The sequence below is a fragment of the Ursus americanus genome, chromosome 28, assembly GCF_024610735.1.
Source record: "Ursus americanus isolate L20-20 chromosome 28, mUrsAme1.1.p, whole genome shotgun sequence".
In the NCBI taxonomy this organism is placed as follows: domain Eukaryota; kingdom Metazoa; phylum Chordata; class Mammalia; order Carnivora; family Ursidae; genus Ursus; species Ursus americanus.
In genome coordinates this window covers 28,519,197-28,539,648 of record NC_142154.1, presented here as the reverse complement: position 1 = coordinate 28,539,648, position 20,452 = coordinate 28,519,197, and the positions used below count along the sequence as shown (strand labels likewise).

Genomic DNA, 20,452 nt, shown 5'->3' with positions numbered 1-20,452 from the left:
ACTCACCCCCCCAAATAAAAAAAAAATCTTAAAAAAAAGAAAGATATGACAAAAGACTTTTTAAAAAGTATAACATTCTTTTTTTTAAATTAATTAATGAATTTGAGAGAAAGAGCATGACTCAAGGGGCGGAGGGACTGCGAGAGAGAATCTCAAGCGGGCTCTGCACTGAGCACGGAGCCCTACGTGGGCCCCAATCTCAAGACCTGAGCTGAAACCAAGAGTCTGATGCTTAACTGACTGTGCCACCCAGGCGCCCCAAAAAGTATAACATTCTTGGATGGGAGATAGTAACATTATAAAGATGTGAATTCTCCCTTAATTAATTCACTACATCCAAGTAAAATCCAGAATCTTTCATTTCCCCAAACTTGACTGAATGACTCTAAAGTTCATCTAATCAAAAGAGGATGATGATTTAAAAAAAAATTTTTTTCTCAGGGCGCCTGAGTGGCTCAGTTAAGTGTCTGCCTTCGGCTCAGGCCATGATCTCAAGATCCTCAGATCCAGCCACCGAGCCCCTCCCCCAGCTCATTCTTTCTCTCTCTCAAACAAATAAATCTTCAAAAAAATTTTTTTTTCTCACCAGATTTAGATTTAAAATTTGGAAAAAGTGGTTACCCTCTGTGCATTGGCACTGGGGTGTCTGGGGGAGGGGTTCAGAGGCTTTTCCTTGAATTGCTTTTATAACTGAAAAAGAACTAGGGGGTGTTTGGCTGGCTCATTCAGTAGAGCATGCAACTTTTTTTTTTTTTTAAAGTAATCACTATACTCTACATAAACTCAAACTCACAGAACTAAATACGGAATCACATCCCCCACCTACTGAGCCAGCCAGGCACCCCTGAGCATGCGACTATTGAACTCAGGGTTGTGAGTTCAAGCCCCATGTTGGGTGTAGAGATTACTTAAAAATAAAACAAAGGGGCACCTGGGTGGCTCAGTGGGCTAAGCATCTGCCTTCAACTCAGGTTATGATCCCAGGGTCTTGGGATCCAACCCCATGAAGGGCTCCCTGCTCAGTGGGGGAGTCTGCTTCTCTCTCTCCCTTTGCCTCTCCCCCACCTCATGCTCTCTCTCTCTCCCTTACTCTATCTCTCTCAAATAAATAAAATCTTTGAAAATATTTAAAGCACACAAAACTAAATGTAAAAAGAATAAAAATACAAAAAATATAGTCTAAACAACTTTTAGAAATAAGAGTGTGACAGGAAGCTTGACCTATGAGATATTAAACTTTATTTAAGACTTAAACAGTGCGTATGTTGGTCTAGATGGCTAAATCAATAGAACAGAGTGTCAGAATAGACATGCCTACCATATGGGAATTTAGTGTAATATAAAGGTATCATCTCAAATGAGTAGGAAAAAAATGTATTAGTTAGTAAATGTTGCCCGGATAGCTATTTGAAAGCAAATTATTTTATCCATAATACTATGTATCATATATGATATATATTATTAAAGAATATATAGTATATGAAAATTACGTTGAAAAATAAAGAAAACATAGCAGTATGAGAAAAGACACCATAAAAGTGAGTAAGAAACTATAAAAAAAAGTGCTGGTAACACATACTTTATAACATTTTTAATAACAACTCTTATAAATTAGTAAGAGATAAACACTTTAGTAAAAAAATTGGGTAAAGTGTATGAGGAGCGCCTGGGTGGCTCAGTAGGTTGAGCAACTGACTCTTGGTTTTGGCTCAGGTCATGATCTCAGGGTGGTACCCCAGGCTCTGCTGAGCGGGGAGTCTGAGATTCTATTTCTCCCTCTCCCTCTGCCCTTGTGCACACTCTTCTCTCTCTAAAATAAATACGTAAATCTTTTTTAAAAATTGAGTAAAGTATATGAGAAGAAAAAAAATTTTAAATACCTCTTGACAATAAACATGAAAATATGCTGAAGCTCATCGGTAATAAGAGAAATACCATAAAAACATGAATATGATTAAAATCCAAATATCAAATCAATGTTGATAAGACTGGTGAAAAAGACTGGTGAAAAAGGCTGTTGAGGGCTTATTTGGCAATATTTATCAAAATTTAAATGTGTGAACTCTTTGACCCTACAAATCTGCTTATAGCAATTTATCCTTAGGAAATAATTGGTCAAACAGATAAAAATGTATATAAAACAATACTCACTGAAGCCTTTATAATAACACACAAAAAATGGCATGAACTTCATTTTTTTCTGCTTGATACAGCCATAAAAAGAATACTCTGCTGCCATTAAAAAAAGTGAGGAAAGGGGTGCCTGGCCCCCTCAGTTGCTAGAGCACGCAGCCCTTGATCTCAGGGCTGTGAATTCAAGCTCCACGCTGGGTGTAGAGCTTATTAAAAAAAAAAAAAAAAAAAGCGAGAGAGAAAAGAAATGGGTAATAGCTATATGTACTGACATAGAAGGATGATGAAGACACAACTGTTAAGTAAAAAATGACGAGTCATAACTACTGGATATAGTATTACTCCATATTTGTAAAGAAAAAAAAACATGTATCATCCTCATCAATGAAAAGAACTGAATCACAGCTAAATGCCCTAATAGGGATTTTAGTAATATGGTGCTGAGTGACCAATGGAAGTACCAGAAAACAACATGCAATAAAATACCCTCTTTATATACTCTGTGATAAAGCTATAATAGCACTTCTAAAAATCTACATCCACAGTAATCCCAAGTCAGATCCTAGAATAAAGACTATAGACTCCTAGATCAATGATTTCAAACTGCAAGTTGTCACTCAATGGGTCCTCAAATTAATTTAGTAGCTCACGACTTTTTTAAAATAGGAAATAGAATTATCAAAGTGCACATAGTAAGGGTTAAAGCTTGTTTTGTGAAACTTTTTTGTTTTGTGTATAAATATGTACACAAAGATCTACATACCCTCATCCCGGGACTCTGAAACCTAAACAGCTCTGAAAACCTTAAGTTTCTTTTGAAGTCTGGTGCATGAATTCATGGAGCAGCAAAATCTGACCTGAAATGCCATAGGCTATTTATAGCCTTTATTCTTCTCCACTCATTATGAATAACACATTTTATTACAAAAATATTAATGTGTTCGGTTATAAAGTGGCATATATACCATATTATCTTTTAAAATTCAAAATATTACAACATACCCCTGGACTTACGAGTTTGGGATAAGAGAGTAAACTTATCTATACATAGAACTCCACATGTATGTGTATGGTTTGTGTTTATATACTTTTATGTATGAGGTCAGCATGTAAAACCTATTTCTGACTAGAGTGAGGCAAAAAGTCCGAAAGTCACTGGGGAGGTGACATTTTTCAGACACTGGACATAGCTAGGCCTTCATTAATTCTTATTCTACACAACTCCAGGAAGGGGGCAACGCTCCTTTATGACTCAGAATGTTCCTTTGCATTTCCTTTTTTAATTCCTCCCACTTCATTTTTAAGACCATTTTGTATTCTGAGGAAGCACATATTAGTCATCATTTACAGGTGACCTTTACACTGAACATAATGTCTGAAGTTTACATCATTCCTAAGTCTCCCAAAGAATAGAAAAAAGTATCCTAATCAGTGAAGAAGAATTGAGGGGCCCTCTCACAACCTTACCTTCAGCAGGTTTAGGACTTTCTTGCCAAGATCCAGCTCAAAGTTGGTATAATTAGAACCGCACATGTCATAGATAAATACCAGTCCATTCCTCTGAGTTTCAAAGCTGTAAACCAACCATGGAACAAAAACACTTATAAGTAATAAGATGGATGAGAGAGGTTGAAAGCCTAGGGCAAAAAACAGAGTTATGGGACACATGAGGGACCAAAAGAAGTGTCTCCCTGAATACTGGTCTTACAAAAAGATGATTTATCTTTGGTATCTGCTATACTTCTTATGATACTGTGATTTTACAATAAAAAATATGTATTTGGTCTTCAACCTGGTTGCTGGCACCGAGTTCCTTTAAAATTCTTGGAATGTCCTAAGTGAAGAGAGTTAAAGGTGTCTTTTGAGATGTTAATGAGACAACTGGAATGCCCTAGGGTCCACACAAGGATGCGGATGGTTGCCAAGGAACCAACCTTGTGATTAGACAGCGTTGGTACTTTCACCCCACACCCTCCCCTCTGTCACCTCCAGGGAAAGGAAAGGGACTAGAGATTGAGTTCAATCTCAAATGGCCAATGATTTAATCAATCACGCTCATCTAATGAAGCCTCCATAAAAATCCAAAAAGATAGGGGCGCCTGGGTAGCGCAGTCGTTAAAGCGTCTGCCTTCGGCTCAGGGCGTGATCCTGGTGATCCGGGATCGAGTCCCACATCAGGCTCTTCCGCTATGAGCCTGCTTCTTCCTCTCCCACTCCCCCTGCTGTGTTCCCTCTCTCGCTGGCTGTCTCTCTGTCACATAAATAAATAAAAAATCTTTAAAAAAAAAAAAAAATCCAAAAAGATAGGGTTTGGAGCTTCCAGATGGAGGTACTGAAAGAGTGGCCCTCTCAGAGAGAGCATGGAAGCTCTAAGCCCCTTTCACCATACCTTTCCCTATGCATCCCCTCCATCTACCTATTTTGAATTATATCCTTTTATAATAAATTGGAAACCTAGTAAGTAAAATGAGTTCTGCGAGACACTCTAGTAAATTCACTGTACCCAAGAAGGGGGTTGTTGGAAACTTCAATCTATATAGCCCTGTTGATAAAAAAGCACAGGTGACAACCTTAACTTGCCACTGGCATCTGTGTGTTCCGGGAGTTGGGGTTGGGGGGGACAAGTCTTACAGGATTGACCTGTGGGATCTGATCTATCAGGCAGACAGCATCAGAATTTAGTTGAGTTGTAAAACACTGAGTTGGTGTTACAGAACTGCTTGGAGGTGTGGCAGAAAACCCTCACATGTTGGAATTGGAATTATGCTTACTAATGCATATTTATCAAGATCCAAACTCCTCGGTTGAGAATGTTCCAGAACATCTAGGTTATCAAAATTTGAACTGTTTCCTCCCAGGTTTCTGAATCTGCCTATCCAAATTTTGTAACATTCCATGTTCAACTCAAAAGTTTCCTCTTCCGTGAAGACCTCCCTGATAACCATGATCAAAATGTACTGCTGTCCTTCACCCCCTTCCAGTCCCATAAATCTTCCTGTGGGATTTTCTTATGGTTCTTAAAGCACTTCAACTTTGTTTTGTTTTTTGTTTTTTGGGTTTTTTTTTTTTAATTTTATTTATTTGACAGAGACAGCCAGCGAGAGAGGGAACACAAGCAGGGGGAGTGGGAGAGAAGAAGCAGACTCCCAGTGGAGGAGCCTGATGTGGGGCTCGATCCCAGAACACTGGGATCACGCCCTGAACTGAAGGCAGACGCTTAACAACTGCGCCATCCAGGTGCCCCTTCAACGTTGTTTTGTTTTTGTTGTTGTTGTTTTAAATATTTTATTTATTTATTTATTTGAGAAAGAGACAAAGAGAGCACAAGCAGAGGGAGGGGCAGAGGGAGAGAGAGAAGCAGACTCCGAGCTGAGCTGGAGCCCATGCTTGGGGGTTCAATCCCAGGACCCTGAGATCATGATCTGAGCCGAAGTCAGATGCTTAACCAATTAAGCCACCCAGGTGTCCCAAAGCACTATCAACTTTGTAAAGCTATCTGATTCTCTCCTGGGAGCAAAAACATGTTTTGTTCACCTCATTACTCCCAACAGTCCCTAGCACAGTCCTTGCAAATAAGTACATGATAAATGGTCACTGAATTAGAATTCATTGGGACTGGAAGCCCACTGCTAAGAAAATACTTCAGACCTGTGGGAAACTGCGAAACAAAACTCTAAGGTCAATGATGGTGAATATAACTCTTGGGAGTTGGGGGAAGAGAACAAACCCATACATGGTCTTAGGAAAGCATCTTGAAAAGAGCTTGTTACCTCACTGAGGTTAAGAACATGTGAAGAGGGGCACCTGGGTAGCTCAGCTGGTTAAGCACCTGACTCTTGATTTCAGCTCAGGTCATATCTCAGGGTCATGAGATCCAGCCTTGTGTTGAGCTCCTAGCTGGGTGTGGAGCCTGCTTAAAATTCTCTCTCCCTCTGCCCCTCTCGGGCTGCATGCACATGGGCTCTCTCTAAAAACAACAACAACAAACAAACAAAAAACTTGTGAAGATATGAAAAGTATTCCTCAGTTCAATCTCCTTACTGCCTGAAGACTTCTCAAAGTTGTACTCTTCCTCCAGATCCTTATCTATTTCAATCTGCATGCCTAAAAGATCATTAGGAATAAATTTTTTGTTTGGATTACTCATAGATGATAGCAATACCTTTCCTATCTACTTAAAATTGAGAAAAATGTTTGGCACAAAAGGATCCTGAAATCAGAAATTTCAATGTTATTTTGTATCCTACATTTTTGGCATGGTGGAAGTACCCACCCATGAAGAAGCATTTCAAAAATCTCTAATTCTGGGGTGCCTGGGTGGCTCAGTTGGTTAAGCATCTGCCTTTGGCTCAGGTCACATGATCCCAGGGTCTTGGGATTGGGCCCCACATTGGGCACCTTGCTCAGTAGGGAGCCTCCTTCTTCCTCTGCCCCTTCCCTTGCTTGTGTGCTCTCTCCCTATCTCAAATACATAAATAAAATCTTTTAAAAAAATTGCTAATTCTGAGGTAGACCCAAGTTTTTCCAGCAGTTTCTGAGTTTCAAATGGTCTCAAGAGGTTACAGTTAATACAAAATCTTGACTCCTTTCATGATTCCAGAGAGAGTATCATTCACCAAGATCAAAGATGGTGTTACAAGAGAAGCACAATTACTGAGTAGACTATTCAGGTCTAGAGACTTCCCATTTCTCCACAAGCTCTCAAGGGCCAAATTCAAAGAACTGTAGGTTTTCCCCTCACAGCACCAGCCTGTGGCAGAGGACTGAAACAAAGAGAAGTCAGTGCCAGGGGAAGAAGCTACAGTTCATAATGATGCAGGGTCTATATTCCTAAAAATTGCTCTTCCTGTAAAGGCACATGAAATAAATACAAACGTGGTAGGATCTTTGTTTTTCTGGGTACAGAATATGAGGTTTACAATGATAGCTAATTCCTTACTAAGAATAACTGTTTTCCTACTGAGTTTGATTCCTGAGCTGGATGTTACCTGGGAACACCAAGATGTTTATAACATAGTCCCTGACATTTGTTTCAAAATAATTGAGGGTGGAGGGTGGGTGAGAGGCTATCAATGAAACAAGATTGGTTATAGATCACTCTGAAGACAAGGGATGTGTGGAAGTTTATGATACCATTTCCATGCCACCCATAGAGATTTGAGGATTTTCTATTATATAATGTGAAAAAGAAGGTTCCCTGCCTTCATAGAGGTTATAATCTAGTGGTAAACATACAAAACAACAGTATAAGTTAAATTACATCATAAGGCTGTGTAAAATTCCATACACAATAATTGGTATTCTTATAACTGCTGATGGGGCATCTGGGTGGCTCAGTCAGTTAAGCGTCTGCCTTTGGCTCAGGTCATGATCTCAGGGTCCTGAGAGGAGCCCTGTGTCGTGCTCCCTGCTCAGCAGGGAGTTTGCTTCTTCCTCTCCCTCTGCCCCTCCCCACCCTACTCGTGCTCTTGGTGAAAATTAATATAGGAAAACAAGAATTTCTACTCACTAGTGAGAATATTTTGCTTGGGAGAAAAGGTCTCACATTTATTTATCTTATATGCACCTTCTGAATGATGAGGAGTCACTAAGGGTTTCTAAGAAAAGGGTGGACATCATGAAAACAGTTTTAAGTATGTTTACCTGTGTGGTCTTCCTGTGGGATCCAATCAATACTCACATCGGAAAGAGCAAGCTTTGGCCACTGCCATGCCTATAGAAGTACACTGACCGTAAAGTGCCCACCAAGGAAGGCCAGTGAATTTTCTGATAAAGGAGTCTTTCATTTATTCTCCTGAGCTAAAGCACTTCAAAGGAACCTATATTCTGGATATTATACCTGAAGACCAATCACAGGAAAGAAGAACTGAGAAATTTCACACTTCTGACTGGGCAGTACAGGGCCCCTGAGACCACTGGTCCTTTCTCCTTACCTTAGTAAACGTCTCTTTTTCAGAATAATGCTGTGTGTGGTTTGGATATATCTCCCTATTGAGCATCAAAAGCAGAAGCTAAATACTACAGAAGTAACATTAAGAGGCAGTAACAAGTGAATTAGACAGAGAGGCCTACTTCGGACCATCATTTGGCTATCCGTATCCTCTAAGTCCACGGTATGACTAAAGCTGTGCATATATGTCTTTTACTATCTTAGGTTTCAGCCTTTGATACATCACTTCTAACCCAGAGGATTAGCCCAATAACAAACTAAATGGCTGTAAATGGCAATCACCAGAGAAAAAAGGAAGTACGTCAAAAGGACAACATAGTAGGGTATGAACAGCTCTGGCCAAGAGCAAAGAAACTAGAATCTTATGCCTAACTGGACTGGTATGTGGTAACTGTAGAAGAGTCACGTAACTTTTTAGGGCTTGGTTTCTTTGCCTAAAATAGTCATAATACCATTTACCTTGGAGAGGGAAGGAGAAATGACCTGAGCTGATTCTTTTTGCTCATGCACCTGTTTATAAAGATGATTTTGCTTAACTTAGTACTTTTGGACTCTTCTCTCCTGAATGTTGATTCTCAAAATCCTGACCTAAATGGCATTATTCCTATTTTACAAAGAAAGTGAGGCCCCAGAGTGTTTCGAAAATCAGTATTCAGGGCAAATAAGCAAAGGCCAGCACAAGTCATTTCCCCTTCACATTCTCTCAATAAGTAATTCTCAATACAATGAGGATAACTAGTTAATTGGCTTTCTCAGTTTCTGTGATCCTAAAATAGAGCCAAGCAGATAAAGATAAAGAATACCCACCATCTTGATAGACCTGGAAACATGCCAAGCCCTTAAGGACATGGAATGTTTTCTATTCACAGCACTTCCTGAGGCACATTCTAGGAGCAGGGTGAAGGCACTGCTGAGTTAATCAACTTAGTCAAGGACTATCACCAACTAAAACATATCTTCATGCTCACCTATCCACAGCTCTGTCTAGCAAGTAAAACAGAGCCTGAAGTACCACATGTTGGACTGACTTGTGGGGGTGATGCAATCTGGCAGTGAAGAGGGCAATGGAGGCTCCTGTTGGGTCCCGAACATTCTACAAGCAAATAAAACGAAAAACATTTAGAAACTAAATAGAAAATCACAACAATCACTTAGGCTTCTTATATCCTAGACAAAAATTTCATATGAAGAGAAGAGATGCTGGCAATACTTCTCTGACTTGCATCAGTTACTCCAGGAAGAGAAGAATGTTTATTTCATCCCATGCCTGATTCTTAGCAGCCCCTGGATCCTATTTGTGTGGTAGGGAAAAACTACATTCCCTTAACATGTCAATGGCAGAGAGATTAAAGGATGGTCTACACTGGCTGCCTAGCTTATTTCCCAGACAGGATGGCAAAAGAAACCCACATCAGGGGAAAACCACAGAAGACAACCATGGTTTCCATGCTCTGCCTTAAAGTACCATTGTATACTTATTCAAATGGCTGTGACCTCTAGGTGGAGAGAGCCTGAATCCAATAAGGATGGGCCTCTGAACCACTGTATACCCACCCAAAGACCTTGACTAAGTCTAATGGACCAGTGAAGAAACTCTGCTTGACCTACTACTGTACAACTGATTCTCAATAATTTCACCTGTTACTAGAATTATTTTGTGCAACTGCACAGCTGCTTCGTGTCTGCGACTGCTGAGACTCTCTAGATTCAGGATCAGGTATCTAGGAACAAAATTCAAACAGTACAACAGCTACAAAAGGAAGTAATGAGACACTACAAGAAGGGTTCCTAAAGACTCACTAAGATGGTGAATTTCCCACTAAGGATCTCAGAACGGAGAGGTTCCTCATGAGGTTTCAGCTTCACAATGCCTTCCTTCCTTCGTGTTTCCTAAGAATAAAGCACAGCAAGATAAATTAATATAAAAATACCGTATATCTAGGCCAGCTTTATGTAACCATCAAATCTCAGAGATAAGGGACTTTATAAGTCAACTAACTGAATCACGAATCCCTTTTTAACACCCTTCAGGCCCACTGTTATCTGAATTTCCGTCCAATGCCACCTTATCAGCCTCTTAGGTATGATATTTTCCTTTAAATCAGTGAGAATCCTAACCCTGAAGACCAACTAATATGTATTGTTAGAGTGCAGGGTCAAAGTTCTTAAACATACATGCAGTGATATTGCAGCAAGTATTAAATATGCACCCCAAAAATGTCTGGAAGCAGACATTCTCACACATCCTCGAGGCTGAGGCCTCCTCCATCTTAAAAAGGAGCCATCCGTCCCCTTCATATGTTCTCTAACAAGACCTACCATGACCTCATTTTTCTTATCTCCACAGCAAGAATCTTTAAGCTCATCCTCAGTTCCCTAATACTCAGTCCACTGCATTCTCATTCCCCCCAACCTAACTACTGCACTGAGAGCTGCCGTTTCAGGGCCAGGACCTTCCTTCCTGTCAGTGAACCCAGTGGGCATTTTCAGCTCTCCTTTTACATGACAAGGTTGACCACTCACCTTCCCTTTCCCTTAAGACATTCTCTATCAGAGATAGAGAATACTCTTCTCAGTTTTCCTATTTCTTCAACTATTGCTACTAAGTCTCCATTTTTTGTTTTTTGTTTTTGTTGTTTTCTGGGTTTTTTTTTTTTTTTTTAGAGAGTGAGGGCAGAAGGAGAGTGAAAGTGACACGGGGCTGGATCTCACAACCGTGAGATCATGACCTGAGTTGGACACTTAAGCCACTGAGCCACCTAGGTGCCCCTTGTGGGGTTTTTTTGTTGTTCATTTGCGTTCATTTGCTCAGTCAATTCATTTACTGGCTCATTCATTTATTCTGCAAATATTTGTAGAGCAATTATTATGTGCCAGGCACTGAGCTAAGTGCTAGGAACACATTGGTGAACAAAACACACCAGGCCTTTGTTTATATTCTTGCTCAATTCATCCCTAAAATCAAATCCAAATGCCTTCAGAGGCAGGGCAGCAAGCGAAGACAGTGTTTGTGCTACGGTTACAGGACAGTGCGTGCCCTACCTAAAGCAGTCACATTCAACTTGTAAGACAACACTGAACCCAAGATAGCAAACAGTCTGAGGTGACATTCAGCCCTACATACCTTCTCCTCATACTCTCCTGGAATGACCTCACACCTTCTCATGGCTCCAATATTCAGCTCTACTTTGGTCACTCGAAATCTCTACTTCTGGTCCAGGTTTCTTTCCTGAACCCCATTCCAACTTCTTAAAGAACATGTCTATTTGGATATTCCGATGGCACTTCGGATTTAACATGGCCAAACGGAACTCATGACCTTGTCTCTCCACACACCTGCACTATTTCAGTGTCTCCTAAAATTGGTGAATACTACCCATTTACCCTGCCACCCTGAAACCCTCGACTCTTCTTTCCTTACACACCAGTTTAAGCAACCCTGTTTTACCAATCTTACTTCTAGAATCTGCCCATTTTTTCTCTATCTCCCCTGATACTACACCTAATGACACCACAATTGTCTCTCTCCAAGTACAATGGCCTTCTAATTGGTCTGACAGTCCTGATCCATTCTCTAAAGCACAGTGAGAAAATCATTTCAGAATGCGTATCTGATCAAGTTATTCTGCTGTTTTTACCTTCAATGAATTTCTGTGCCCTTAAGAAAATAATAGCTACTTCATGATCTGGCCTTGCTTACTTTTGCTGCTCTATCTCTTGACATGCCTCCACTCTCAATAAGCATGACTGCTAGGCTCAATTTCTCTATTGTCACTAGGAATCTGAACTTCTATTCTCTCTGCCATACTCCCCTGTCCAATTCCTAATCTATTCTTCAGATCTTAATTTAGAAATAATTTCCTTTTAAGAAGGCTTCCTTGACCCTTCTAAGTAAATGTGCTTCTGTAGAACCAAGTAGTGCCTTAACATAACTTTCTGTAATTGTGTGTCTACTTTCTCTTTCTAAATAGTAATCTCTACACCTGGAACATACTATGTATACAATAAACATCTGTTGAATAAACGAGTGAATATTGTAGGAGACACACAATATTGTATGTATGACCCACAAGATAGGCATAACTGAGCTTTTAGTCTTGAACTAATCCTGGCATGCCTTATCCTCCTTTTTTAATTTAGAGAGATTCTTTATCTAGTCAAAAGGATTTTCTGATTTCAAGGTAGGGCTCCTAGATATTGACCTGATTTTTTAAAAATGAGAGTGGGGAGAACTCTCAGAGAACCACTGCATGCAGTGTGTGACACAGAAAACAGCAACAGAGACAGCCCAACTACCACAGGTCCCCTCCCCAACCCCCCAAGTTACATACTCTGTAGGAGTGGAACAACTCTATGGCGCGGAGCACATCAAACTTCCGGGCCATGAGGAACTTGACAGCCACATTCCAAGAGAGGGGGGAAACATTGTACTGAACTGTCCACTTGTTAATCTCTTCAAGAAACTGCTTGGTGGCCTGTTGGCAAAGAAAGTAAAGAAAATTTAGTTAGCAGAGAACGTATTTATGGAAACAACAAAAAAGCAAGAAAAAAAACATCCTTTCCTCAAGTAACTGTGAACCCAAAGTTTCCTACAAGGAGCAGGGAAAGACAAAAGCTGGAAAACAGGTCTTAAAGCAAAAATAGTTAAAATTCATACTACGCAATGAGGCCAGAAGCCAGAGCCAGGTTCAGAGAGCAGGGCTTAGCATAGGGATGTATGAAGAAAAAATGAGGGGGGAGACTAAGGCACCCAAATAGGATGCAAATTACTTACCCCAAAGCAAAAAAACAGCAGTTTGTTATTTTTGTTGTTGTTTACAATAAAAGGTGGATGGGCCCCTTAAAGGGTTACTGCACGATGTGCATCATGGTACAGCGGTCTCAGCTGCTGTTTTGGTCCCAACAAGCCAACTGGATACAGCAAAACCATCAGAAAATGGTTTTGGCTTTGGAATTAGCAATACTATTTGAGAGCAGCAAAGCTATTAAGAAGAATTTAACAAGTCAAAAGGCCAACTGTTCTTTATGCTGACTGACCCCACAGGACCTCTTCATGCTTCACATGGCAGCCCCAAAACCCAGACACTAGTGCCCAGAGTCATTAACAGCCCCTCTGGATAGTGGTTGCTGGAAGATGGGTGGAGAGCCTCATATTGGGGGAGGAGTAGGAAATTTTAATTTTCACCGTCTGATCCCGAGCTGGCAAGAGGCCTGTTTCTAGAATTGTTCCTATCTCTTGATTAACCCAAATTCTTCTATCCTCTCTTGATCTATTTCTCCTTACATTTATAACCCATTTCTGTTCTAGCCAAACTACTCTTCTGTTTCTTTAGTTTTTGAATAGGATTCACATCAGGATTTTTTTTTAAAGATTTTTATTTTTTTAAGTAATCTCTACACCCAGTGTGGGGCTTAAACTCACAACCCGGAGACTGAGAGTCACATGCTCCACCAACTGAGCCAGCCAAGCACCCCTACACTGGGATTTTTTGCATGCATATTCTCAATTGCTAAACACTTTCTGCATGGCTATCTGGTCCCTTCCACCCAGAAACTTTTCTCACATTTTCGTCCAAAATGTGACCAACTTGATGAGAATTCTGAAACTTAATTGATCAACTAATCAACCCACGGTTAAGATATATTTATTTATTCATTTAAAGATTTTATTTATTTATTTGACACAGAGAGAGAGAGCACAAGCAGGGGGAGCAGCAGGCTGAGGGAGAGGGAGAAGCAGGCTCCCCGCTAAGCAGGGAGCCTAATGCATGCAGGGGCTCGATCCCAGGACCTCAGGATCATGAGCCAAAGGCAGATGCTTAACTGGCTGAGCCACCCAGGCACTCCATTAGGATGTATTTATTTTATTTTAAGATTTAATTTATTTATTTGACAGAGAAAGAGAACAAGCAGGGGGAGTAGAAAGCAGAGGGAGTGGGAGAAGGAGGCTCCTCCTGAGCAAGGAGCCCCATGCAGGGCTCGATCCCAGGATCCTGGGATCATGACCTGGGCCGAAGGCAGCCGCTTAACTGACTGAGCCACCCAGGTGCCCCAATTAAAAAAAAAACACACAAAAAACCCCCTATTATGTATTGGTTAACTACTTGTTAATATCTGTGCTAAGAAATACAAAGAATGCAAAAATAAGGTTTGCTTTAAAAGGTGTAATACTAACCTTCTATGTGTCCATGGACAAGGTAATTCTCTCTTCATCTCTAATTTTTCAATTGAAAAACAAGGGGAGAGGCGCCTGGGTGGCTCACTTGGTTAAGTGTCTGCCTTCAGCTCACGTCATGATCTCAGGGTCCTGGGATGGAGCCCCAGGTCAGGCTCCCTGCTCAGTGGGGAGTCTGCTTCTCCCTCTCCCTTTGCCACTCCCTATGCTCATGCTCGCTCTCTCAAATGAATAAATAAAATCTTAGAAAGAAAGAAAGAAAGAAAGAAAGAAAGAAAGAAAGAGAGAGAGAAAGAGAGAAAGAGAGAAAGAGAGAAAGAGAGAAAGAGAGAAAGAGAGAAAGAGAGAAAGAAAGAAAGAAAGAAAGAAAGAAAGAAAGAAGAAAGAAAAGAAAAAAGACAAGACCGACAAGGGGAGAAAGGGTAACAACCAATTGACCTACTTCAGATTCTTGGCAACAAGTCCTACCTTGCAAATACAATTCAAATTGCTACATTTGTATTTTAAAAACTAGCAAATTAGAGTCCCAGGAAAGTCAGCCATACCTCACAAGAGAGCACCTGATTCATTCCCCAATTACTATGAAAGGAAAAAGACACTTTATAAACCAAAAAAAAAATCTAAGCAGCACCTGAGCTTTAGAACCTTCCAAACAAGGCAATATAACTTACACCACTGTAAAAGCAGAGAACCAGCAAAACTAATCAGGCAAAGTGCATAAAAAGAGCCAAGAAATAAAGGCCATGAAGAAAAGCTCTCAGATGATCACTTTGGCCCAGAACCAGTTTAAATCGGACCAGAGAAATGAGTCCTGGAGAAGACAACAGGACAAACTTAGAATGCTTCACCAGAAAACAGTCTGAGTTGCCTCTGTGGGGAGAGTGGCCCAGCATCAGAATGAGGAAAGACAGAAGGGAGAAGAGAAGTGGGCACAGAAAGATCCCAGAAACAAAACTTCAGCCAGCCCGGAAGGTCCCCAGGAGATTTTGTAAAGGGTTATTTGTTTTTAATTAACATATCATCTTTAAATCCAGCCCTCTCCTGGGCTTGGCTGAAGCTGCCTATAGAATAAAACACAGAGTAACAGAACAGCAGAATTTTTTCCCCTTTCCTAATAAAAATAATAAACAGACAAATCAATATGCAGGTAGGAGGAGGAAATATAGTTAAACAGCTAGGGGGTGATATAAACTCCTAACACATCCAATTACTAAGATGATTTTTCATTTTTCATAAATAAGCCATGCCTCAATAAGAGACATGCAGATTTCACACACTTCCTTCAAAGTATGTACATATTGTCTTCCTTCTTATTAAACTCAGTTCCTTCAAAGTTCTTAATGTCCTGTAGCTCCCAAGAGCTGTTGCCTTGAGCTGACCTCTGTCCCCTGCTGGTCAGGATGTTATTCTTGGCTTTAAGCACGGGAACAATTCCTCCTGATTTGGCCTGACTAGGCCCTGCATGAAGAGAGTCCAGTGTACTGTAAACAGTGATGTGATATTTACAGATACAAATACACACACACACACACCATCTGTTATGTTCAGCCTCAGATTCACCATGCTGCATCCCTATCCCTCTTGTGGAAGAGACAAACCTCTTAAAGAAGTCAGAAAAGATGGCCTCAGCTTCAACACCCTTTCTCTAGAAAGTTAGTAAGATATCTTCCTCTGTTTACACATGAATTCAGCACAACCACTAAGTATAGACCAATTTGTGGTCCTGTTGGTACCAGAGAAACAAGTCGCAGCAATTTTAATGAGCAACACACTCTTCATAAGAGATAATCGAAATTCCTGAATTTAATATTGTGTTATTTCCTGGTGAACAGAAGAATGAGCCAAAAGATGAGTCACAGCTTATAAAATACTTCAACTCAGGGTCAATGGTTTGAATCTATCTAACTTTATGAGTTAACTGTAAGTTGTTAACACCTGGCAGCTAAGGCATGGTCACAGTTCAAACAGCTTTGGTCTTCCTTTGGGGAAAAAGGTCTGAACTGATGTACAGAAAAACTAACATTACCATTTACAACCTTCCTCAACCCACTTTTCAGGTACATGTAAGATTTGTTTCAGCATTGTCAAAAGCTTACTGTAATTACATACTACTCCCACAATCATGTTTACATAGATAAAAGCAAGTTTCTTGACTACAGCCATGAGGATAAAGATACTAGGGAACCTACTATAAAATGGCTGAGATATCTGTCAATTAAGTGGATTACACACTAGATACTATCCACTGATGTTAAATATGTTACTGGGGAGAATAAAATCAACAGTCTTCACGTTACCTCAAATTTCCAAGAGCAGCTACGATTTTGAGATGAGCTCTAGGCAAAGGGCTAGCCAACCAAAAGATCAAGAAAAACGTGCTGGCATGCTCAGTTCCACATCTTAAATCCTGTGTTCCAACACAAATGGCAAGTCATTTAACCTCTCTGAGCCTCAATGTCCTCATCTGTAAACGTAAGGCCTGAATGAGACAACTGATAGGAAGGCACCACACAGTATCTGGCAAGTAGTAGGTAGTCTCTGAACCGATGTTCATTCTCTTTTTCTTTACCCCAGTCATTTCACATTAAAACTTATTTCAATAGTTAGAGTTCCTCAGAATCAAGTGATCTGTTTCTCTTTAGCCTTTAGCAATTCAATCTCTCTAATCCACCTTATCCAAAAGCATAAATCTAAATTAGAAACCTCCAACATGTGTTCAACTGCAAGACAAAAGTCTCTAAAGGAGCAACTTCTCATTCAGGGCTCTGCGCAATACAGAAGAAGCTGGGTTGGGAAGTATTTATGCCACCCCCGCCCCCATCTCTAAATCCTTTTGTCCGGACTTTCAGAGGATTAACACTGCCATCCCGGACATTAAATTGAGTAGAGACTATTTCTCATTAAAATAAAGGAACAATTTGGTGCAGGACACACCGTGCAAAAAATGCAGTTACTCTGAATTGAATACCTAAATAACGAAAGTGATTGAATAGAAAACTCTGCCTGTTACCTCTAACATGTTTTTGATGTTACCTCTGTATTTCATCAAATATGCTTTTTCCTCATTAGTTTCAGTGACACATGCAATAGTAAATTATCTTTCTCTCGTGCCTGTTTTCCTATCTTTCCTTCACTGCAAACAGTTGTATTGTTTTTTCTTTAAAGATTTTATTTATTTGACAGAGAGCGCACGCAAGTGCAGGGGGAGTGGCAGACAGAGGGAGAGGGAGAAGCAGGCTCCCCACTGAGCAGGGAGTCCAATATGGAGCTCAATCCCAGGACCCTGAGATCATTCCCACTCGAGCTAAAGGGCACACGCTTAACCGACTGAGCCACCCAGGTGCCCCACGACGAACTGTTGTGTTGTTAAGCCTAAACTCTTCAATTCGTATCAGTATGCTAGGAAACAGAATCTGAGCTAAGACACACTAGCTTGCTACCATGCAGCAAGGTGATATTTGTTCCATTTCTAAACTGAAAACTGTAATCTTCCCATTAACCCTTTGATATTGTGCCACATATGGAAATAAACCTAGTTCCTTTGAATTAATATTTACTTATCTTTATAGGAAAATTTTGCCTTTCCTTAAAATGTAATTTTGGGACACCTGGGTGGCTCAGTTAAGCATCTGCCTTTGGCTTAGGTAGTGATCTCAGGGTCCTGGGATCCAGCCCCACATGGGGCTCCCTGCTCAGCAGGGAGCCTGCTTTTCCCTCTCTTCCCTGCTTGTGCCGGGGAGAGAATTACATTTCTTTTTAAAGATTTTATTTATTCATTTGAGAGAGAGAGAACAAGCAGTGGGGAGGGACAGAGAGAAAGAGAAGCAGACTCTCCGCTGAGCAGGAAGCCCAACATGGGGCTCCATCCAAGGACCGGGAGAACATGACCCGAGCTGAAGACAGACACTCAACCAACTGAGCCACCCAGGCGCCCCAGGAAAATGTAATTTTAAAAGAGCCAGTGCTTGCTTTGTTTTAAATTTTAATTCCAGTGTAGTTAACATAGTGTTATATTAGCTTCAGGCGTATGATATAGTGATTCAACAATTCTAATACATTACTCAGTGCTCATCATGATAAGTGTACTCTGAGCCAATGCTTTCTTTTAAAGATTATTTATTTATTTTAGAGAGTACTCCGGAGTCAGGGGAGGGGCAGAGGGAGAGACTCTTCAAGCAGACTCCCTGCTGAGCACAATGACAACACCAACACAGGGGGCTAAATCTCACAACCCAGGAGATCATGACCTGAGCCAAAACCAAGAGTCCAATGCTTAGCAGACTGAGCCACCCAGGCACCTGGAGCCAATGCTTTCTTAAACAGAATTTTACTGCATCTGGGAAGGAAAAAGTTTTAAGAAAAATTTCTGATTTTATCATATTTTAAAACACAGTAATAAAGGAAATTTGCAAAAAAGAAAAAGTTATCCATGTTTTCATATTTTTAATAATTTAAAAATTAAAGTCAACAGAAAAATACGAATAAATATATAATTTTCTAAATATACATCCCACAACCTCCCCAAACACACACACACACACACACACACACACACACACACACACACACACACACAACCTCTTGGGGGGTGGGAAGGAGAAAGAGGGACTATTCGAATGTATATTGTTCTAGTTGAGGGAATTCTGGCCTCTCTGGCAACCTGCCATAACTAGCAGCAGTAGTATTCCCTTCCAGGCAACCAAACAGTAGAACTCTTTCAGGAAGGCAGTCATTTAGTCAGGCAAACATTCACAAGTATTTGCTGAGGGCCTACTCTGTGCTAAGCAGTATAGTAGCTGAACAGGAGACACAATTTAGAAAAAGACTCTACTCTGAGCAGTTTACAGTCATTTAAATATGGAGGCAGATATATAAATAAATAGTCATTGTCATATAATTTTATACATTCTAGGACATATCTACAAACAGAGTGCTATGGAATTCAAACTATCTCTAGGACAATGTTTTTTCACCTTTTTAGAGGAATGCCTTGAAGGATGAGTAGGAATTTGCCAGGTAGACACAAGCATTCTGGTTGGAAAAAACAAAATGTGTAGAGACAGAGTCAGGAAAGAACAGGAATTACTGGGGACATAGTATAGCTGGTGTGTCCAGTTTGTATGACAGAGAATGGAGGGAATGAGCTGACTTGGTGACTAAGCCACTATTGGAAGGCCCTTGTATACTGTGCTCCAGATTCCAGGCATGATCCTATAGACATGAAGGAGTCAATAGAGATCTTTAAGTAAAGGGCTGAGATGGTAACTTTGGTCCTCCTGTCTCCCCACTGCCCTCCCCCCCAATTATTGGTAGCAGTAGGGAATCCAAACTGGAAAAGGAAAATTTAGCAGCAGGGAGGTAGGTTCTGTGAAGGCAGGGATCACTGCCTATTTTATTCACTAGTTCCTAGTATTATGCCTGGCACAAATAAATACCTCTAATAACATCTCCTAACAAATATGTATGACGAATGAATGAACAACAGAACTCTGAAGAACATTAACATTTAGAGAATAGAAAGAGGAGGAAGAACCAAGAAACTTTTTAAGATTTACTTTTAAAAATACCAGTGATTACCTCTGAAACCAATAATACATTGTTAATTGAATTTAAATAAAAATTAAAAAAAAAAACTACCACTGACCACTGAGTATCAAAGAAAAGTAAATTAAAAAACAAGAGTTGTCAAATATCCCCTATTCAAAAAAACAAAAACAAAACAAAAACCAATCACATAATGTTCTCTTACACCTTCATGGGACAAATAACTCTCACGTTACATAAAGTGCAGCATAGAGCAAATACACATTGTAACCAAAGAGGGCTTAACATCAAGAGATCTATCAAAGCAATTTTTATATTAACAGACCCTAAAGGAGAAAGAGTATATAACCTTCTCAACAGATGATGAAAATGACAGGATAAAATTCAACACCTATTTATGATTTTTTTTTTTAATGTAGCAAACTAGGTATAGAGGGAATTACCTTAATTTGGTAAGGGTTATCTAATAGAAACCTAAGTAATCATCACATTAAATAATGAAACATTAGTAGCTTTTTTTTTTTCTGTTAAAGATTGAAAGGCCAGGAGGCCGTTTACTACCCCTACTATGCAACACTGTACTGAAGTCATATACCGCAACTAAGACAAAAAGAAATCTGGTGCATAAATAGAGGAATTTTAAGGAACAG

The 20,452-nt window shown here is 40.1% G+C and overlaps 1 protein-coding gene across 1 annotated transcript in view; it reads right to left on the bottom strand.

Moving 5' to 3' along the window:
- Window positions 1-20,452, bottom strand: part of PTPN9 (protein tyrosine phosphatase non-receptor type 9) — a 75,308-nt gene that overhangs the window by 29,213 nt on the left and 25,643 nt on the right. The window contains exons 2-5 of the mRNA XM_045795148.2: window positions 12,415-12,558; window positions 9,884-9,973; window positions 9,052-9,176; window positions 3,601-3,706 (exon numbers count right to left, since the gene is read on the bottom strand). Of these exons, the coding sequence (XP_045651104.1) occupies window positions 3,601-3,706; window positions 9,052-9,176; window positions 9,884-9,973; window positions 12,415-12,558 (465 nt within the window). The remainder of the gene's footprint in view (window positions 1-3,600; window positions 3,707-9,051; window positions 9,177-9,883; window positions 9,974-12,414; window positions 12,559-20,452) is intronic.